This window comes from Carlito syrichta, unplaced genomic scaffold (genome assembly GCF_000164805.1).
Source record: "Carlito syrichta isolate Samal-C Ts95f unplaced genomic scaffold, Tarsius_syrichta-2.0.1 Scaffold307691, whole genome shotgun sequence".
NCBI lineage: Eukaryota > Metazoa > Chordata > Mammalia > Primates > Tarsiidae > Carlito > Carlito syrichta.
This window is the reverse complement of record NW_007251787.1, coordinates 885,923-907,719: the sequence shown is the minus strand read 5'-3', so window position 1 is coordinate 907,719 and position 21,797 is coordinate 885,923. Positions and strand designations below refer to the sequence as shown.

The following is a 21,797-nucleotide window of genomic DNA, read 5'->3' as shown; positions in this document are numbered from 1 at the left end:
TTACAATTATGAGTCAACAGTACACGAAGGGGACCTTGATAGAAGTGGGAAGCGTAGTCCATGCTCTCAGGAGAGACACTCTCATTCTGGAGGGAGGCTGCCCCCAACTCATCAGGAGATGCCATTGTTGGGATTGGGGGTATGAATCCTTGGTGGGTTGACTCTGAGAATGCTGGCAAGGAAGACCTCACAGCAAGTACAGGACTCTTGGACCCAGCCTTTGACTTCCCAAAAGCTTCCATGGGAAGCCTTCTTTCTATGATGCATTAATTATAAAGTAACATTTCAGAAATTAGAAAAAGATGTCCAGATCTTGGAAGTGCTCTGGTCTTCCCAACCTAGAATTTGGAAGTCTACAAAGATATTTCTTATTTTAGATGAGCTTCTTGGGATCCATTCTATCCCTTCTCAGTGGAGAGGACACAAAAAAATGTACGCCCTTAAAAAAACAGATGAGAAGAGATGCATTCTTAACAGAAAATATTTTAGTAGAAAAAGGCACTCAACAAAAGAATCTTAAGCCCTTCCTATCATCACCCATTACCCAAGGTAACAATGTATAAGGTATGTATAAGCATAAAACCAGAAATGGCTCAGAAAATCTGGGGGAAAATACTTTTCTCAAAGCAGAGCTAAAGATCTAGTAGGGAAATAATTTGTGTGTATGTGTGTGTAATTTTTTTTTTTAGTGAGTTGTGTGATAAAACAACTGTACCTCTAAACTACTCTCAACTGCTGACACTGTTTGGTTCTATTTTTTCCCCTTTATTTATATTATTCAAGAGGTGTGTTGATGTGTGCAAATGAAGAATATTTTTATGGTTCTCATTCCAAACAGGGCACTAATCTTTTTGATCAATTGATTTTTTTCTTCATAGTGATTAGAGAGAAGTTGTTTCTCCGGAGAGCCACCAGAGAGAATCAGATTAGCATGCTAAGATTAGAGAGGTGAGAGTTATGATCTATGGCCATGACCAGCACTCTGAAGACCATACTGGGTAGAAGCAAAGGATTTAGTATAAATCGATTAATAAAGACCAAATTTTCAAAGATGAAACCAGTGTTTTCCAACTTAATTTTTTAAAAACTTAATACACACGTCTCACCTTTCCCTCAAGATTCGGATACAATTTTCATTCAGGGAAATCCATCACTGTTGATTATCCTTACCTTGCTGGGAAGACTTTTGTCTAGTTTAATTATCTGTAGATTGTATTATGAAAATGATAGGGATTTTAAAAAATATTTAATTAACTAATTAAAATTGTGGGGGTACAATTCAGGGTTAGGTATACAAATATTCATTGTGCAGGTACCCTTATTGATGAGGTGTGCCCCCCTACTTCCCAGGCAGATCTTGACTACTGTCAATCCCACTTCCCAGTCCCCCTTCCCCCCACGCAGTTTCTCGCTACTGCCAATCCCTTTGTTATAGTATTACGGTAGTTGCTCAAGGTCCACTTATGAGTGAGAACATGTGATACTCAGATCTTTGTTTCTGTGAAAGATCACTCAATATTTTAAACCCTAATTCTATCCAGGTTGCTATGAAGTTCATGATTTTGTTCTTCTTTATGGCTGTGTAATATTCCATTGTGTATATGTATCACATTTTAAAAATCCAGTCCTCTTTTGATGTGCAGCAAGGTTGATTCCATGTTCTTGCTATTGTGAACAATGCTGTGATAAACATACATGTGCAGGTGTCTTTGTCATAGAGTGATCTGAGTTCTTCCGGGCATATTCCCAGTAGAGGGATTCCAGGGTCATATAGAAGGTCAATTTTTAGAACTTTTAGGAATCGCCACACTGTTTTCCACAGAGACTGTACTAGTTTACACTCCCACCAACAGTGTAGAAGTGTTCTCTTTTTGCCACATCCTCTCCAGCATCTGTTATTGTTTGTTATCGAGGATGGCCATTCTGAGTGGAGTTAGGTGGTGTCTCAGTGTAGTTTTAATTTGCATCTCCTTGATGACTAGTGAGTCCGAACATTTTTCAAGAATCTCTTGGCCGCTCGTATGTCTTCTTTTGAGAAGTGTCTGTTGATAACTTTTGCCCACTTTGTAATGAGGCTGTTTGTTTTTTTCTTTTCAGCATGTTTGAGTTCCTTGTAGATCTTTGATGTTAGGCCTTTGTCAGACATGGAGTTGGCAAATATTTTTTCCCAGTCTGTGGGCTGTCTCCCTGCTCTCTTGATGGTTTCTTTGACTTTGCAGAAGCTTATCAGTTTAATGAGGTCCCACATGAATGATAGGGATTTAAAAAATTTTTCAAACGTATAATAATCACATTTAAGATGCCTTAAAAAAGTTCATTGCTCCATTTCAGAAATTTCAGTGTGCTACCTTAAAAATCATGCTGTTTATTCACAACAGCAAAAACATGGAATGAACTGTGCTGCCCATCGAAAGTGAACTGGATAAAGAAAAAGTGGTTCGTATACACAACGGACTATTACGCAGCCATAAAGAAAAACAAAATTATGAACTTTGCAGCAACTTGGATGGATTTAGATTCTATAATTCTCAGTGATTTATCACAGAAACAAAGATCTGGGTACTACATGTACTCACTCATAAGCAGATCCTGAACATTTAGCATAATACTATAAGAAAGGGATTGGCGATAGTGGGATACTACCAGAGGAGGGAGGGCACATAACATCATTATTCAGGAGGCACTTTGGTGTGTGCAAATGAAGAATATTTTTAAGGGTACCCAAATTTTTACCTGCACAATGACCACTTATGTACCTAACCCTGAATTGTACCCCACATCTTTAAAATAAAATAATAAAAAATTTATTAATAAAATAAAAATAATAATCATGTTCATTGTCCCTGACCTCTCACATATCTATTTGAAAATGCCTGGACAAAACTCTGAAATATGTGGAAACAAAGGCTAAGATTTTGTAGTAAAGGCGCTGAAGCAAGGCGTGCACATCCTATTTCTTTTTCTTTTCTTTTTGAGTTGAAGTCTCACTCTGTTGCCCAGGCTAGAGTGCAGTGGCATACTCACAGTCACCTCAGCGTCAACCTGCTGGGCTCAGGCAATCCTGCCACCTCAGCCTTCCAAGTAACCGGAACTATAGGCATGCACTACCATGCCCAGCTAATTTTTTGATTGATTGTAGAGATGAGGTCTCACCAAGTTGCCGAGGCTGTTCTCGATCCCATGGGCTCAGGCAATCCCCTCACCTCGGCCTCCCAAAGTGCTGGGATTATAGGCTTGAGCTACCTTGCCCGACCCACATTCTATTTCCCAACAGACTGTACAAGACAAAGTTGTGAGGTTGTTTAATGCAACGAGGATGCACAATACTACAGATAAATATTTATTTTTAAAGAAGATCAATGTATCTAAAACTTTTTCTGCCCAAAGCTCTGCATAGGGCACCCTTGACCTCCTTGTTTCTAAGACTATACACAACTGGGTTCAGCAGAGGAGTGATGGTGGTATAGATCACTGAGAGAAGGAGATCTTGTTCTATAGAATTTTCTGACTTGGGCTTGAGGTAGGCAATAGAGGCACCGCCATAGTGGATGATGACCACAGTGAGGTGGGAGGCACAGGGGGCGAATGTCTTCTTCCGGCCCTCAGCTGAGGCAATTTTGAGGATGGTGGAGATGATGAGGACATAGGAGATGAAGACCAGGCCCATGGGGACAAGGATTACAAATAAACTGACAACGAAATTGGTTATCTCATTGATAGTGGTATCAATTCAGGAGAGTTTCATGACGGGGAGGATGTCACAGAAGAAATGACCGACCACCCTGTGACAAAAGGGTAAAGTGAATATGGATGCCACCTGGACAGCTTACCATGGCTGGGCCAATGCCAAAGGCCCCACACACCAGCTGGGCGCATATACTCTTGTTCATGATGACCGTGTATCTCAGGGGGTTGCAGATAGCCACACAGCGGTCATACCCCATCACTGTGAGCAAAAAACAGTTGTTGATAGCCAAGGTAACAAAGAACACTTGGGTGGTGCAACCTGCTAGGGAGATTGGATGATTCTGGGCTATGAGGCCAGAGAGCATCCGTGGAATGATGACCAGTGTGTACACTGTCTCTGAGCTAGCCAACATGCTCAGGAAGAAGTACATGGGGGTGTGGAGGTGATGGTCAATATGGATGATGGTCACGATGATGGCATTGCCAGCCAAGGTTAATGTGTACAAGACAAGGAAAATCGCAAAGAGAGTGATCTGATATTCATGGAATCTGGAGAATCCCAGAAAAACAAATACTGTCACCTCTGTGAGGTTCTTTCTCTGCATTCTTTGGTTGCAATGTCATCCGTGGAATGATGACCAGTGTGTACACTGTCTCTGAGCTAGCCAACATGCTCAGGAAGAAGTACATGGGGGTGTGGAGGTGATGGTCAATGTGGATGATGGTCACGATGATGGCATTGCCAGCCAAGGTTAATGTGTACAAGACAAGGAAAATCGCAAAGAGAGTGATCTGATATTCATGGAATCTGGAGAATCCCAGAAAAACAAATACTGTCACCTCTGTGAGGTTCTTTCTCTGCATTCTTTGGTTGCAATGTCTGAAAGCAATGTAAGAGGTCAATGTGAAGAAATTCTTAATATGATATGGATTTTAGAACAGGGAACAAGCAATGGATAGAGAAAACCTTTAAAAAAGTCAATATCATTGCTGTATAATCAGCAGCATGCTAACTTATATGACTACCTTGCCCTCTTTTTCCTTTTCTGTTTTTGTTGTCTTCTCAGTCATTCCTTATGCCTCTGGCCAAAGAATCACTAATATGTGAGACCACAGCCCATATCTTTTCAAAGTGTCATCATGAATTGTTGTTTTTGTAGTGCATGGAGAGAGGCTTTTTTTTTGGTGATATACGTGTCACAGTGGTCCCATCCCATGCCATCCCAGTTTTGCCCCATTTCTGTCCTAGGGAAAGTACACATAGCTAGGAAAACACAATGGAGGTGAGAGAGTTTGGGCTTACTCAATCAGAGCCACTGGTACATAGCTGTAGGTTATAGTGCAGAGGGAGCAGAGTCAAGGTTGAGAGCTGACCTTCAGAAACACTTCATTAGGAGTGAAGATGGGGTATTCTGGGTCCAGCATGGATGGTCTAAGACAAACCATTGACAAAATTAATTTGTTGTGTAGATATTAACAGAGACTTGAGGGTTTGGGGATGTGTAAACTAGGGAGAGTAAGGGAGGTTGTCAGAAAAGAGAGAAGAGATCCGGCAACACAACAGAAAGTTGGACCTTGAGTCAAAGAAATCCCTGATTTCTTTCTGGCAGAGGAAATTTTAAGAATGAAGAGGTGTAATATTTTATTTAAAATTGTTTGCTGGGGAGGGTAGGGGCGGGATTGGCAGTAGTGGGAAACTGCCAGAGGAGGGGGGCACACCTCCTCAACAAGGGTACCTGCATAATGAACATTTGTTCCTAACCCTGAATTGTACCCCACATATTTAAAAGAAAAAATTTTTAAAAATCTTTTGCTAAACTATATTGTGATGTAAACTCCCCCAAGACCCTCAAGGCTTTGTTTAAAGCTTCCACATGTATAATTTTCAGTTAGTGGTGTTTAGGAAGAGAAGAGCTTTACATGACAGCACAGTGCAGAAAATGGCATCACATGCAAGGGGTAAAATCCAGAATGATGAAGAAGAACTCCTTGTTGGTAATGACTGGAAGAAATACAAGGCATTCTCCTGTTCTGCCCCCTCTCTTCTTAGCACAGACAATATTTCCTGGAAATTTGGTAGGGAGTCTGGCATTGCCATCATGTATTAAATGGCGGTTTGAACCATTTTGCTTAAAGAACAAGGTAACAACAGTAGGCTGGAGGATTTTGGTACATTTAGGGAACTGCCACTAGGAATCTAGGAAACATTGCAGGTAATATTATTCTCTATCCTGGAAAATAAGGAGGCAAACCTTTACAGTAGAAGTGAGTGTGTCACAAAAGCAATTTACACTGAAAGACCACTGAAATACCAGTTGGACAGGCAATGACTAAAGAGAGTGACAGTGCACCTCTAAGCAGCTTTTTAGGGAGTAGAGCTATGGCTATGTAAATTCAAGTCAACTAAGTTAAAAATTCAGTTCATCAGTCACATATCATGTGCTAAAAACCTGCATATGACTAGTGGCTACCATCTATCAAATATTTCCATCATTGGTGAAAGTGCTGCTGGACTGTGCTGTTGTAATGTCTTAACATGGATAGATGTGTCGAATACATCAAATTACAACAAAAAAGCTATTTAAAGAACAATAGTATGGTGTGCTGCCATATGGTTAAGAATATTTGTGTGTGTGTGTATGTGTGTGTGAATGTTCATAAATATTTATATCAATAGAAAAAAGAAGTCCAAAGAATATGCAGCTGATATTATCACAAATTAACTGTTAGGTTGTGGAGGGGTGAGATTACAGAAAACTTTAAATTTTTACACTGCTGCATTTGCAGTGATAATTATTACTCTTATTTTAAATTGCTATAATTTTGAGCATAAGATTATGGCTCATAAATAGTTTGGAGAAGTTAAGAAGGATGACTGAGAACAGATATTCAATTGAACAAGGAGACCACTGATTACCTTATTGGCCACAATTCCAATAGAATCTTAGCTGGAAAGCCTGATTACAGGAAGCAAAGAAGAATTTTGTAATATGTTAGGTGAGAACAACGAATCTCATTTATCTTTTCTCTTTCCTGATGAGTCTATTGCAATGATTGACAAAACACGGCTAAGGAGATGTTGAGTCAGGAATACTATAGACATATCTGGAGCAGAGAAAGAGAGAAAATAGAAAACTCAGTTGAGATAGGAAGAGAAAAAATATTCTGATATCTTTAATGTAGAAGCTGGAAGGCACTACTTTCACCCCAAATCAGTCACCAATTTATTGTAAATATGTTTCATGTAAATACGAATTTACTTTCTTTGAAGAAGTTATAAAGATATAGACAGGATGGCCAATACCCATTCAATGCAAGGAAAGTAAACCAGGTACATAGCCTAGGAAAAAAAGAAGTTGGTGCCTATGGTACACCTTTAAATTGGATTGAATAGGCAACAAAAGGATATCTTAAGAAAAGATAGTTCTAAAATTTGGGGAAATAATCACAAAAAGACAGGTCAGATAAAGATGTGGAAGCAAGAACTGCCCCTTCAATGTTCTTCCCACATTGCTTAGTATTTATTTGGAAGAAAGGCATGTAGTATGTGAGGGAGTAGTAAAACCCTGCTGTCTGCCCTAGAAGCTCAACTACAAGGAAATGTACAACACTCCTCTTAGCCCAAACAAACAAATAAAAAGTCCTGCAGTCATTGGACTTTGTCCTTCATAAAGCACACATTAGTGGCCATGTATAACTCTTAGAATAGGTGCCATCTGCTCACCCTGATATTTTCAAGCAGTCTTCCAAACCATATCACTCTTCCTGAGAGGAGTTCTAGTATGTGTTTTACTCCATTTTGTTACATATCCAGGGGTATTTTAGAATCCCTTACAGATTAAGGGCAATTTCCTAGTTGTCTGTATGTTTAACCTATCACTGTTTGAGGTGCAGAAGCAATCTAAAATTGTTACCATGAGAAATTATGGCTCAAGTGTCGAATATAAGGCTGTTATTATTCCTGGAAATGAGGGAGGTACTGGTGGACGAGAGGGAGAAGTCTGACGTGCAGGAGAAAATTGCATTATTAGTCCTCCACGGTCTTCCTACAGTCCTACACAGACAAAATCAGGAAGCAATGAGCACCATGTTTGCCTTGGGGAGGGAGAAGAAGTCACAGAGGATACCACCGAGCCAAAGAAATGTGTGGAATGAGTGGGTTGGCTTCACCTGTGGAGGTTGGCTAGCGTGAGTTCTCAGTGGTTAGAATGTGACTCATGAACTCAAAGACTATGTTAGCATCAGATGACTGCCCCCCTTTTTTTGTCTGCTGGTTGCTTTTTTGAGTCTGCCCAAACAGAAGTGAGTGCAGCTGAGCACAGTAGCAGCAGCCCTTCTGCCCCCCAAATGTGAGCCTTCTCTGTGGCTGAACCCTAAGGGTATTTCTGTGTAAGGAACAAACCAGTGGATAATCTCAAAAGCACGGTATAGAACAGAAAGGAGCTTTCAAAATGATTTATACATTCCAGAAGGATAAAAACCCTGTGGGAGAGTAAAAATACTGAAATGTGCTCATGCATCAAAATCTTAGTCATGAAGTCAATATTCCTACTAGAGGAAAAAGAGAAATAAAGTGGAGAGGAAAACACAATTTGAGGGTGTAAAGGAAATATGATTTGCAAAGGGAAGATGTTTCTCACAACGACCATGGAAGCCCCCAAATATTTTAATCTTTATAAGCAAAATTTGTGCCTGGAAACAGAATCTGTGGTTTAAAAAATTTGAATATGCAAGGATAGCTAAGGCCCTGTAATTATTTTTGTGTGTGTAAAGGAATTGTGCAGCCAAAAATTGAGGACGGTACCTGTTTGTCAAGCTTCCCTACTCTTCCCTTCCCCTCTCTTCCCCTCCCCTCTTCTCCCCTCTCCTCCCTTCCCCTCCCTTCCCTTCCCTCTACTCCCTTCTCTTTCCCTTCTCTGCTTGCTCCCTCCTTTCCTTTCCTTTTAAAACAAAATAGTTTCAAGGCTCCAGCCCAGGGATAGAGGTACTGACTTCTTAAGAAACTGATGATTACAAGAACTTTTTGAATAACCAATAAAATGATGCAATAAAACCATACCTTTTTTTTTTTTTTTTTGATACAGAAGCCTCCTCAAACTGAAAATAATCTACCCACCTTCTTGGGGGTCTGTGAAATCTGGCTGTATTCTTTTCTGGTTTATAACACACCAGGCAATTGTGACTTATTTACAAAAGATCATTTTAAGTCTAAGATATTTTATTGTCATTTTCTTTGAAAGATAAATAACAGAATCTTGATGTCTTTTCAAAGCTCAGTCTTATTAAGTTCTATGTCAGCTGTATTAGGTTATTAGGTCACTTACATTACACTAGACTCTGGCTGAAGTACAAGGTGACATCCACACTGAGTCTCTCTGGCCCTGCTGGCTTTACCTTTAGAAGAACTGCACCTCTTAAACTCTGTGTTAGGAAGAGACTCTCAGGGGAGAAGTTCTGTTGTCTAGCTCTTGTCTCTTGGGTTAATTTACCAAGAGACTTACCATGTCTCCTGTGGGTCCTCACAGAGTCAGAATTCAGAAATGAGCCAGGGGATCTCATTACAAGTGGATCATACAAGGAATACTGGGTAAGATTTGGTCTCATGTAGCCTGCTACTTATTTTTCTACCAGGGAAAAGTAGCTCTACTCAGCTGAAGACATGTTGAACGTTACATAGCACCATCTTTTGTTCTTTTCAATCCCTGTTATTGTTTTGACCTTGGTTAATTACTATAAGTGAAAATGTACCTGCATAAAAGTCAATTACAGTGTCTCTCTGGATGTCTAGAGAGAACTTACCTCATTTCTCCTACTAGCAGGGTGCATGCATGGGTTTGGTTAGGTAAGGATTAGTTTTGACGGTAGGAGCTGAAAGTAGAGCCTGAGTATTTCTTTTTATTTATAGGACTATACGAAGAAGTTAGGAAAGATACTTAAAGTTTTAGATAAGTATTCCCATCCTCATCCTCCTCATCATCATAGCCAACAATCACTGAGCACTTGTAAGTGAAAGGATATGGACTGAGTAGGTGCTTCTTACACACTATTCATTGAATTTGCACAGGGCCCCCACAAGGCTACTGACAGAAGCTGTAGCAGCAGCTAGAGGTCTAGGTGAAGGGCATTGCCTTTGCCTTTGGCCTCTCATTGCAGACACAGAGTTATGAATCCTACATAGACTATGGGTCTCAGTGCAAGGTACCAATAATATGAGATTAACTTTCCCTCTGAATCCTGTGGTTGTGTATGACCTGATGCATGTGCCTTAATCAGGGCTCAAACTGGATGTTGGTACCTAAAGGCATCTCCCATGTTAACTCAGAGAAATGTGGCTATAGTCAGATAAAACCAAGCAGGAAATTCTAGAATACAGTTTAATTTATAAGTTAATTAGCTATTTAGTCCTGTCAAGATAAGGATTAAAAGTGACTCAGATCATGTTTCACTTTTTCTTCTGTTCTTTGAATGGTTTTAGACACCTATTCCTTCTAAACAACAGAAGTCCCATAAATACCTAAAAAAAATCTCTACATTGCTTTCCAAATTTGTGGCTATACATTGATCCTCTCTAGTGCAAATAAAATATCTTTTTCTTTTTCTTTTTTTTTTTTGAGTCGGAGTCTTACTCCATCACCCAGGCTGGAGTGCAGTGGCACGCTCATGGCCACTCCAGCATCGACCTGCTGGACTCTGGTGATTCTTCTGCCTCAGCCTTCCAAGTAGCTGGAACTATAGGCACGTGCTGCCATGCTAGAATAATGTTTTTTTTATTTTTTATTTTTTTTGATTTGTCGTAGAGGTGAGGTCTCACCATGTTGCCCAGGCTGGTTTCGAACCCGCTGGCTCAGGCAATCCTCTCGCCTCAGCCTCCCAAAGTGCTGGGATTACAGACCTGAGCCACCGCACCTGGCCTAAAATATCTTTTTCATTCTCATACCAATTCAAGTTTGAGCTAATCATTTACCAAACTGAGAGATCTTATTGCTTTAACCTCAGACCTCTGCCTAGAGTCTTCCACATAAAACTCACAGAATTAATTGCAAGCCCTCTTATCCAAGAAAATCCTTTATGGACTTGTGGCAAAACCAGTCCTGGAGCTGTGTGGCTAAATTCTCCTACGTGTTTTCCTGTAACCACACAAATAAAAATCAGATCCTTACTTGCATAAGATAGAGGCTTAAAACTTGTTTTTCTAAGGAGATGACTCCTGGGTTTAGCCATCTGTTGTAAATCTTGCATACTATGAGTTTCCCAGGATCTACCAGCCTTAGTGACAAGTATGGGGAAAGTGACAATTATTAAGGCAATTATTGAATCACTACCCAACCATGTTCCTGGATTAACATACTTTCCAAGTCCTTTCAATTCTCTTATGGATTCTGAATCACTCAAGTATTTTCCTCTGTGACTTTTGCTGCTTCCCTCGTTGTAAGAACCACTGTAGCTGAGAAAAAAGGCCACGACAAGTTTCCAGAAACCCCATTTTTATTTTAAATGATGTCAAAATGAACTATTCTTTCTTTAGTTTTGAATGAACCATCGATATGACAGATGTTAGGTCATAAAAATAGTATATACAAATCCACTCAAATGAAGAATTTACAAAGGAAATAATTAGGAACCAGCTCTGTGACTCTTGTATCTCTTGGCCAGAACAAGGTGTACAGAGTAGGTTGAGACTGAATGTGGGGATGTGAAAGAACTTCTCCAAGGAACTTCTTTGCAGAGAATTGTTGCTTTGCTGTTGTTACTGATTTGAGAGAAGAGTAGGTTATAATCCTGATGGCTCAAGAAGATTCTACTTTCTTCACCTTTAGTCTAGTAGAAGGGCTTCCATGGAATCACTCAGGAAGCTTGGAATATACTCCTTGCTATTGGGAGACTCAAAGGACTTGAGAAAGCTACAGACATGGAAGAAGCAGGGAAATGTTGTCTACATCCTGAACTGCCAGGATTCATAGGGACAAGGGATGCATGAGTGTTTCTTTTAGATGAAGTGTGGGGCACATAAAAGAAAGGGCTGACGTTAGTCATCTTAGATTCTGTTTAAAAGAATCATCTCAAGGTGTAGAGGGCTTATAAGAGCAAGAATCTAGTTATGAACACTAGATCCTAAGATATATGCAAAAAGTTGCAAATGGTCACCAAGAATAAATAATACTAATAATAACTCATGTGGCATTGGGAGGGGAAGTATATATCAACCTGAGATAGAAGAAAGCTTAAAGGTGTAAGGGATGGATTACAACACAGGCCGATTATTGTTAGGAGAAATTAATATTTAGATAACATAGACTTATTAGAACATAAGCTCCAAAAAGCAAGCACCATGATCATTTCACTCAGTATTATGTTTTTAGTACCTGGCATAGTGCCTGGCATAGAGTAGTTGCTCAATAAATAGTTGAATGAGTGGATGATATCACTTGAAAGTACACTGGCTTCGTCTTTGTAACTTTTTTGGTATTCCTTGGCATAGGTACTGTTAAACTAAAGTACAACTTCAGTGCAAATAAATGATGGACATATCTGTTACACAAGAATAGATGGATCTTTCCAGTCTTCACAGTACAAGTTTATGGAAAAGTTGTTAATATTAAGAAAGCATAAAACCAGCCTTAACTTCTGAGATGTCATTTGGAAGTTGATAATTTCCCAGATTGCTAAAATCTCTCTCTAACCAACTTGATGTCCTAAATGATTTCTACCTGTCTTGATTTGTTTTGTGTTGCTTTAAAATAATATCTGAGACTGAGTCATTGATAAGAGGTTTATATAGCTCATGATTTTGCTGGTGGAGAAGTTCAAGGGCATGATCCTGGCTTCTGGCAAGAACTTTTGTGCTGCATCACAACCTGGAGGAAATGGTTAAAGGGGAAGCAAATAAGAGCAAAGACAACAAAACCTGAGGGGACATTCTGGCTTCATAGCAACCCCTCTAACAAGAACTAATGCAGTCTCATAAAGGTGAGAATCCACCCACTGTAGTAAGAATAGAACCAAGTCTTTGAACTCATTCATTATATTGAAAAGAAAACCAAGCCATTCTTTTTTTTTTTTTGAGTTGGAGCCCAGACTGGAGTGCAGTGGCCGCTCCCAGCCACGGCAGCCTCGCCTGCTGGGCTCCGGCGATCCTTCCGCCTCAGCCTTCCAAGTAGCCGGAATTACAGGCATGCGCTACCACGCCCGGCTGATTTTTTGATTTATTGTAGAGATGAGGTCTCGCTGCCCAGGTGGGTCTCGAACCCGCGGGCTCAGGCAATCCACTCACCTCAGCCTCCCAAAGGCGCGGGATTACAGGCTGAGCCACCGAGCCCGGCTCAAGCCATTCTTGAAGGATTCACTTCCAGAGGCTGAAAACCTCCCACTGGGTCTCATCTCTCAACACCACCTACTCTCTCTGGGAGTCACTGGAAATCAAATTTCAGCATGAGCTTTGGCGGGGGCAAACAAGCCATATTCAAACAATAGCACTATCTCACCAGAAATGAGGTGGAAATGTTCTTAGGAAGCCCCTGCTGCTCTATTTTAAGTACCTCAGCAAATCTTCCCTGGTTCTGTCTGCTCTTCTCTGCTTCCACTACATTGCCCCTTTATGGAATTCCCCGATTCTGATCCACTTCTTTGTATCTGGTTCCTGCCTCTATGTCCATCCTGGGCAAATGGCCTCACAAACTTGAGGCAATTACATTGGCTATCATTCTGAAGCTGTTGTGGATGTTATCTTTCTGATTTCCCTGGCCTTACGCCCTTTTGATTATCAGTGAGAAAACCCTGTTTTATATTATATCTGCAGCCCAGACTCCCTCTAGGGTTCTTGCTTCTTTGGGAAGGATATGCCAGGCACTGTGCTCCATGCTTTTCATAATCATGAAGATAACTACTAGGGATAACATCTGACAATTATTTTTCAGGGTTGTAACTAGAGTGCCACTTGGTGTGCTAAAAGTTGTATCTGAAACATGCACAGAGAGTCTGTCTCGAAGACTACTCTGTGTATGCTTTCATATGCATTTCAGAGAGAGTTAGTGGGGCGAGGTTATGGAGGGCAGCGTCACATTAAGGGGTTTAAATTATATTCTCTATGAAGTGGGGACTCATGGAAGGACTTTAAACAGGGAATTCATGTGAATAATATTCAGAATATAATATTTTTAATGACATTGAGACAGCATTATGAAAATCAAGCACTGTACAGTACCACTGGGGTTTTTGTGGTATAAAGGCATGTTTTTCTTCACACAAAATGATCCCAGTCTCTTATACATTTTTAGTTTTAATTCTTACATCTTCTCACTTTTTTTTCCTGTCTCATTACGTGCTGTCAGGTTCTCAGCTATTGCTTACTTATCTCATTATAATTGTCTCCTTGGCACAACCTCAGGCCTCTTTTTGACTGATTTTAGCTGAAAAAACTAAAAAAGAATTTTGATTATAATTCTACACTTATTTTAAATTGTTATTAAAATAATTGTTGGTGGCTTATAAGTGTTGCTGCTGTCTCACTCACTGAGTGCTGACTTTGCGATATATATTTCTAGTTACTTAAAGGTTTCCCTCCCCATATTTTAGAACCTAATTTTTTCTGGAATATAAAACACCAATTACCAAATAAATGGAGATATAAGAGAAAGTCTATGGGACTATGACAAAAACTAAACAAATGCAGGTATGTAATGTATTTTTAATTAGTCGGGTATACAGACAGGACATTCTAGGAAAGAGCTGCATGTATAGAATCTAGACTCCAGTCACTTTGAGCAGACATCTTAGACATTGGTCAATTCATTTTCAAGCGCTCTTGCTGATGCAAGACCTCAGGCCCAGACCAGGGGCTTGATGACAACATATCCTTTTGCTTCAAAGTTCAGAGCCTTCCAGTCCAGGACATTAGAATCGAGGGAGGAACCCTGATACAAAAGCAGGATATCTTCTAAGGACAGCACAGAGTCCCACATATTCAAATCCCCAATCTCTCCCACAAAGGACTGGCTCTTATCAAACCCACCCCCATAGGAATCCTGCTCCTGCCCCAGGACTATCTTGGGGTTAGCTGCCACAGAATAACCTTGTTTCAGACCCTTTTTCACCAAAGCCTTCCCGTTGACCCAAAATTCAGCAATGCCTGAGGAGGACTCCCAGCTGGTGCAGATGTGCACCGGGGCTGGGTATTCTTCTTTAACTTTGAATGTGACTTTGCTTTTCCCAATGTACAGACTGTATTCTCCAACTCTTTCTTTGTAAATGAGTAGCTCATTATCCTTGCCTTGGACGTTGTAGGAGAAAAGGCTGTAGCCACGGGAGAGGTCACTATAGGCTCGAAAACACAAGGTAAAGTTCTCCAGAGGCTTCTCCAGCTGTGCAATCAATCTCACATGATCACTAGAGGATTCTTTAGGGAACACAAACACCTTCCCACTGAGGTCTGTGGGATAAAAAAGAAATATAATAGCCTTCACCATAAATGCAGGGAAAAAACATCCCAGTTTCAAACTCTTTTCTCACCTCATGCTCCTTGACCATTCCCCGACTCCCTTACCTGTGTGAGCAAAGGTACCTAGATGGCCGGTCAGGATGGAGACCCAAAGCAGCAACTTGTTCATGTTCTTGGCCTGGGGCTATTTTAGCTGCAGCAGTGAGCAGGATTAGGAAGCAGACAACACAGTGGCTGTCCACTCAGCTTCTGAGAGTCACACATAAGCCCTCGGACTATTGAGGGTTTTTATGCATCTTGGGTGAGGAGGAAGGGAGAGAGAGCACCAATAGTGTGTGAGTGATTTTCTAGGCCTGCCCCCTGGTGCCAGCAATCAGAGCTGCTGATGGAAAACAAGTGAGGCCCTGGGCTAGAAAATCAATGGGAGTTATGTATTAGACACAAGTGACTGCCAGAGCTCCCACCCCTGTGACCCAGATTTTGCTCCTGGGAAGAGAGTGGTTGGGTTACAGAGTTGCAGGTTATGGATGGGAAGAGGGGCTGAGCTGGCCATGTCAAGAGAGCCTCAGTCTGATCTCCAGGGGCCCTTTCTGTCTGAAACTCTGAGCTCTGCCAGAAACTCCTGAGTCATGTGGGAGGCCTCCTAAGCTCAGGCCTCTCGTGGACTCTGGAAGCAAGGCCTTGTCTTCCTTTTCTAGTTCTGTAAAGTAGTCTTCTATTTGTAGGGTATTCTGCTTTCTCCTGAAGATCCTAAAAAGTCTCTTCACTTTTGATTAATCAATATTGAGTAACATGTCTAGGCATTGCTAAGGAGAAATAGACCTGGAATATAAACTTTTTGTCCTCGTATTTTTCTGCTACTATTACTCAGCTTTTTTTTTCTTTTGGGGTGTGTGTGTGTGTGTGTGTGTGTGTGTAATAGTGCTTCCTTATCCTAGTTTTTTCTAATTCTCACTATGACTTGTTTTCCTGGCCACCTACCTACTAACTGCAGAGACATCAGCATCAGCATCTCCCTGAATTTTCCTTTCCTCTTCTTTGAGAACTTTACTGTAAGGATATATCTAATCCATTTTTGGTGATGACCCCATTAATATATTCTATCACATTTTTTCACTAATTTCCAGGTACTTCAGAAGGTGCTAGGGATTCAGCAGTGACTGAACCTTGTTGTTAGGTCACACTTCCAGCAAAGGCTTCCAGAATGTTAGGTCAGACCTGCTGGGGGTGTAGGTGTCTGGTGCGATCAGGTGCTGCATGGAAAATACAAAGAATTGCACAGGAGTTAGACTGGAAAATACAGTTTATTTAAAAAGTAAATTAAGAGAGAGAGAGAGAGAGAAACAGAAAGAGGAGATTCACCTTCCCAAGTTAGAGAAGGGGAACAAAGACAGAAAACATGGTGACAGCCATAGCTCAAAGAGCACATGGCTACACCAGAGCCTAGTAAGGCAATGGCGACTGGCTGCTCATGGTTGAATACTTTTAACCTTTCCCTTTGATGGGGGAAGGTCATTAAGGTGAATGGATGATGGTCTGCTTCATGTCATCACAAAGGGGCAGGTAAGCACAGGTATTGATGTCAGGTAATGGATAGCAGGCAGATGGGTGGGTTAGTCACATGATTGCTGCCATAGTGGTGGGATCTGTCTGTCATGTAGGTCATGAAGGGCTGATTAGGTTAACTTAGATCTTATGGATAGAGGCAAATACTTGAAATAGAAAAGCTGATTAGTACAAAACAAGCTGGGGTTGGGGATTATAAAACAATTATCAATAGCTACCTCTGAGAAACCAGTTCTGTTTCCTTGTCTAGTGATTAGAGGATACGTTAAGTGAACTACTAGAAAAACATAAGATTTAGGCAATGTTAAAATGGTTGCTCACTGGGTATATTAAGGTCATGTTATGCCCTTTCACTTGCACAACCCCAGTGATGCCCACCTTCATTCTTTCTGCAACTAGTCAAAAGAATGCACTTTATTAGCCACCACTCAAACCTGTTCTGCCTCTACGATATCAAACTAAAGTTCTCTTTTCTGGCCACATTATTTTCCTTCTCTCTTATCCCTTAATTCTATGGGCTCTTCATCCTCATCCTATGCTTAGCCTTTTGTTCAGTCTCTCTTCTCTCATCTCATCCCAGACCCGATCAGTTTTTTCAATGACACAATCACTACCACCAAGCATCCACTTTCTGTACTATTGTTCAATTATCCTTTTAATCCTCATCACTGGGAAGTTTCTGTTCTCAGTTCTTCTATCCCCTAAGCTTAATCCTGGGTTGGGAAGTCTTACCTGACTTTTTGCACAGTAAGGGTTAGTGATGAAGTTGGAGTTATACTTTTATGGCTTCCCAAATATAGGATTCTGGAACAGAGTCTTTAGCTTGGAAGCTAATGCCACTTGCAACCAGTTCCAACCTGGCAGCTATAACCTCTTAATCTTCCAGTCAGTCAGACACCTCTGATTGTTGTTCATCATACATCTCTGACTTTCATAATCTCATTACTTTTATTCATTGCCTTCATTTTGTCTTGAATTTCTCTCTTATCCTTTTCTATTTCTTAAAATTCTAACAATTTTTCAAAATTTATCTCAGAAGTGATATACTTTATGAAAACTTTTCTCATGTTACAACTAGACATTATTTTCACTTCTTCTGAGCTCCCTATAAGATTAAGATAAAAGACTTTGGGGTAGAATTCTAGTGTGTCCCTTTACACTCAGCTGACTATTGTGCAATTACTAAACCTCTCTGAACCTTAGTTACCTTCTCGGTAAAACAAAGATACAACTAATTGCCTCATAGGATTTTTGTAAAGATAACTGAGATACTATAATGTGCATAAAGTACATGGGATTATGTCTGGATAGTTATTACTATTATTACCACCTCAAAACCTTTTGTAGCTATTATATTATCTGTCTTGTATTATCGATATTAATGTATTTATCTCTTATCTCTTCTAGATTGAGGTTGGACACTAGGTCTTATTCCTATTTAGATCACTCATCTTATCTAACAATTCTTGACATGAAAGAAACCTGTTATATATTTGTGGAATCAAAGGATTCAAGTAGGGTGAGGACTTTTTATGTGAAACAGTTTAGTAGCAATAAAAAGTAGAATACACTTGAGTAATATGATCAGGAAATGCTGGAAGTAGGAGCTGGGAGGTAACCTTTATTGAGAACCCAAGGACTATATAACTCCCTAGCATTTCCAGATATTAATTTAAAAATGCCATACAATTGAGAGAATATAGAGTTCATCAGGTGCTACTAGTTTTCATCATAAATCATCAAATTATCATTCTGTCATCAAAAAAAAGTTTGTGAACTCACAGAGAAGGGAGTCATCTCTAATGGGTGATGAGTCTATGGAGCCTGCCTTGGGGAGGAGTGAGCCTTGAGAGATTGAAGGTTATATGGCTATTGGGGCCAAGTACAAGGGTTTGCAGTTGGACATAAAAATATCATATTCAGACACTGTGAAGAGGAAAGCTTGGTTGGAAAGTAGGGTCCATACTAGAGGGGAAAAGGGAAAGAAAAGTGGAACCTGATTCTGTTTAGTTTCCCTCTCTGGAATGAGTTTCTCAGGGATTGAAAGAGAATAACTCAAGCTTCATGTCGACAAAATGGAAACTGAGGATTCTTTCTGTTGACCCCAGGATGTAGGAAAATGAATCCTGGATCTTCACAACTGGGTGCAGTTCTCAAGGTGAAGGTGAACCAATTCCCACAATTGCTTTGAGGTTCCTGGGTGCCAGTGAAAGAGCAGGTGGAGTTGGTGGTCCCTGCCTGATGGCTCTGGAAAGGTTGAGGATGGGCCAGGGGGAGTGGGGCATGGCAGCATATTGAAGAGAAGCAGGGCCACCTGTTTACTTCAATCAGAGCTGTATTGACTACATTAGTTGACAGGCAATAAAGTTTGCCCTCAGATAGGATAGCAGGAGAAGATATTGACAGTGTCAGAAAAAGGATCTTAGAGCTGCAAAAAATAGAGGTATGAGATATAACTGATAATCACCCGAGAGTTTAAAGGCTATCTTAAAGATAACTTCTAAGGCCTTAGGTGTTTATAGAAGATATAAAATTGCAGTAACTACTGAGAAAGACTGGATAAGAAGAGACTGAAGTAGAACAGAATTTGGAATCTAATAATTATTTGCTGTGTGTTCTGTTAGCTGTAAGGGAATTTCAGAGCATTATCACTCTGATATGCAGTGGTGTAAAACCAAAGGTATACGATTTTAGACTGATGGTAGGGTCTTATGGTAAAAAAAAAAGAAAAAAAAAGAGGGATAAATAAGAATTACAAAGTAAAAGCATATAGAGTATGGAACCAAATTTCAGATTGCATGTAATTTGGAAAGATATGGTGCTACAGGTACAGATAGGACAATCAAGAAGGTGTTCATTGGGAAGAGGTGGAGGGTAAGTGATAAGCTTGTTCTCAAAAATGCTAAATTTAAAATTAGGGCATGGCCTACACATTAAAAAATGCAAGTGGAGAATTTGAAACATGTGACTGCTACTTGGAATTAGAAATACAGATTTCAGAGAAATCAACATAAAAGTGATGATGAAACAAAAATGGGTGATCTCTTATAGTGAACAGAGAAGAGAAAAGGCCAGAGACTTGAGGAAACATTTGCATTCATGGGGCTAGGGAGGTGGGGAGACAAAAAATAATGCTTGGCAGAGAGAAGGATAGTGTGTGATGTCATGGAAACCAAGTTAGCATAAGTGCCCAGCAAGCAATGTCCAGTGGTATTAAATACATTTGAGAGATCTAAGTAGAATGGTTGCTGGAGTTAGCAGCAAAAAAGTCATTGGTGACCTTTGAAAGAACAATTTTTGTCAAGTGAGCGTGGCAGAAGCCAAGTTTCAGGAAATGATGGAAGGAGAAAGGGGAAGGAAGTCTGTCTTCCAAGATTCAGTAATTCTGACAAAGAACAAAGGGAGAAAAATATGGTTCTCTACAGGAGACTCAGCATCTAATGTGTATTTCCCACACAGCTTATAGATGGTCTCTTCTTGATACAGTTGTATCATGTCTCTGTTTCCCATCCCATAACATTTTACCCCACACAGAGAAAAATCAGTGTCCACCTGAGATTTTAACTGACCTTTCTACCAAAGTAGCTCTTTCAGGCTCTAAATGCTAGACTCATGCGGCTGCAAACTCCTACTTCCCCTTCCCAATTCTGGCAGCTTCACAAATTGGCTGGTTACATTCCAGGTCCTGTTGACACACAAGAGTATTTTCTTGATCTTATTTCTCTGTTCCTAATTTCAGGCTTCATTTATAAAAGAAACCCCTGTGAAGTGTGTTATTTTCTACTTTTGGGTTCAGCAAAACACCTAGACCGTGTTACCTCACTGAAATCTCACTTTTAAATTCAGAATTTCTCTGAGACTACTCTCTAGAATGTCACCATACCTATATCTTGGTCACTATCCTTTTCAACATTTCTACATTTTTACACTTCCTTTTGAGCTATTCATCTTCATAGTTTTTATAACATTTGGCTTTCATTGCTGAGATGGATTTTTAAATCCATTTTTATATAAAATTTCCCATTCATTGAAACCTATTGGCCACAACTGTCTCCTTACTACTCCCAATTTCTTCATGACATCAGCACCCGGGGAAGGAGATATATGAAGAAGAAAATTATAGTGGCAGGGACTCAGTGTCACTCTGTATCTTGAGTATGCTGAAAAGTCATCTTCTCAATCTATAGGAATATGTTTCTCAGTCTACAGTGACAGGAAACACATGCATAAAGATGTAGAAATGATCCTCATTTGTGTGGCTGGAAGAGGTCTTGGATAGAGCTGTTCTTGCTCCATGCTTGCCATGTTGCTTTTTCCTATGCTATGTTTCTGCCCATGACCTAGAGTTCATGTCAGATCAAGAATTTTTCAGTGCTGACTCATTTTACTGATATCCGTAAAACTTTAGAATATAAAGAACCTCACAGATGGCAGAGTTCACCTTTCTGGGCAACTTCAGCTTTGGAGAGTGATGTCATCCATGTCTTAACACCAGCAATTATGCCATCATCATGGCTCACACCCACACTAGCCATGAACTTTTTCCTGACAACACTGGCTTCTCCAGAAACTGGTCACTATTCCATAATGCTCTCTAGTCTCACAGCTCAAAACCAGCCAATTCTCTTTGTCATCTTGATCACCATAGCTGCTGTGTGGTTGTCTGGAAATTCCTGAGGTATGCAGTCTTTGTGAACAAGAGGGTGTGCGGTACCTTTTGCATTGGCCTGAGTGTGGCAAGGATTCGAGTGACATCCATGCTCCTTTTGTATCCCTGTGACACTGTGGTGGCCCACTTCTTCCATGAATTCCTTCTTGCTATGAAACTCTCCTGCACTGACAGTGCTATCCATGAAGCAAGCAATACTTTATTTATGTGTTCCGGTCTCCATAGGTTTACTTGCGTTTCCTCCATCAACATCCTCTGCATCTCCACCATGCTCACGATTGCCTCGTCTGGGGACTTTGCCACCTTCTCCACTTACCTTGATGTGATTATTGTCTTTATGGCTGTGCCTCTGTTGCCTACTTCAGGTACGAGCTGGTGAATTCAGTAGAAAATAGGCCTCCCATTAGAGACCTACACCAGCATCACTCTGCTGCTGGATGC

At 40.4% G+C, this 21,797-nt stretch overlaps 2 protein-coding genes across 3 annotated transcripts in view; both read right to left on the bottom strand.

Moving 5' to 3' along the window:
- Positions 1-3,346: 3,346 nt before the first annotated feature.
- Positions 3,347-4,295, bottom strand: LOC103266961 (putative olfactory receptor 10J6). Its single transcript, XM_008064564.1, is given in 2 exon segments — positions 3,347-3,826; positions 3,828-4,295. Coding segments are annotated over 2 exon segments (945 nt in total). The 5' UTR covers positions 4,293-4,295.
- A 10,056-nt stretch (positions 4,296-14,351) lies between these two features.
- APCS (amyloid P component, serum) overlaps positions 14,352-21,797 on the bottom strand; it is a 44,746-nt gene continuing 37,300 nt past the window's right edge. The window contains exons 1-2 of one of the 2 annotated variants that reach the window (XM_008064563.1): positions 15,227-15,290; positions 14,352-15,112 (exon numbers count right to left, since the gene is read on the bottom strand). In XM_008064563.1, coding sequence (XP_008062754.1) covers positions 14,505-15,112; positions 15,227-15,290 — 672 coding nt within the window. In that variant the 3' untranslated portion in view covers positions 14,352-14,504. Of the gene's footprint in view, positions 15,113-15,226; positions 15,291-21,797 lie in introns of those variants that run through there. The other variant, XM_021715801.1, reaches the window with a different exon arrangement.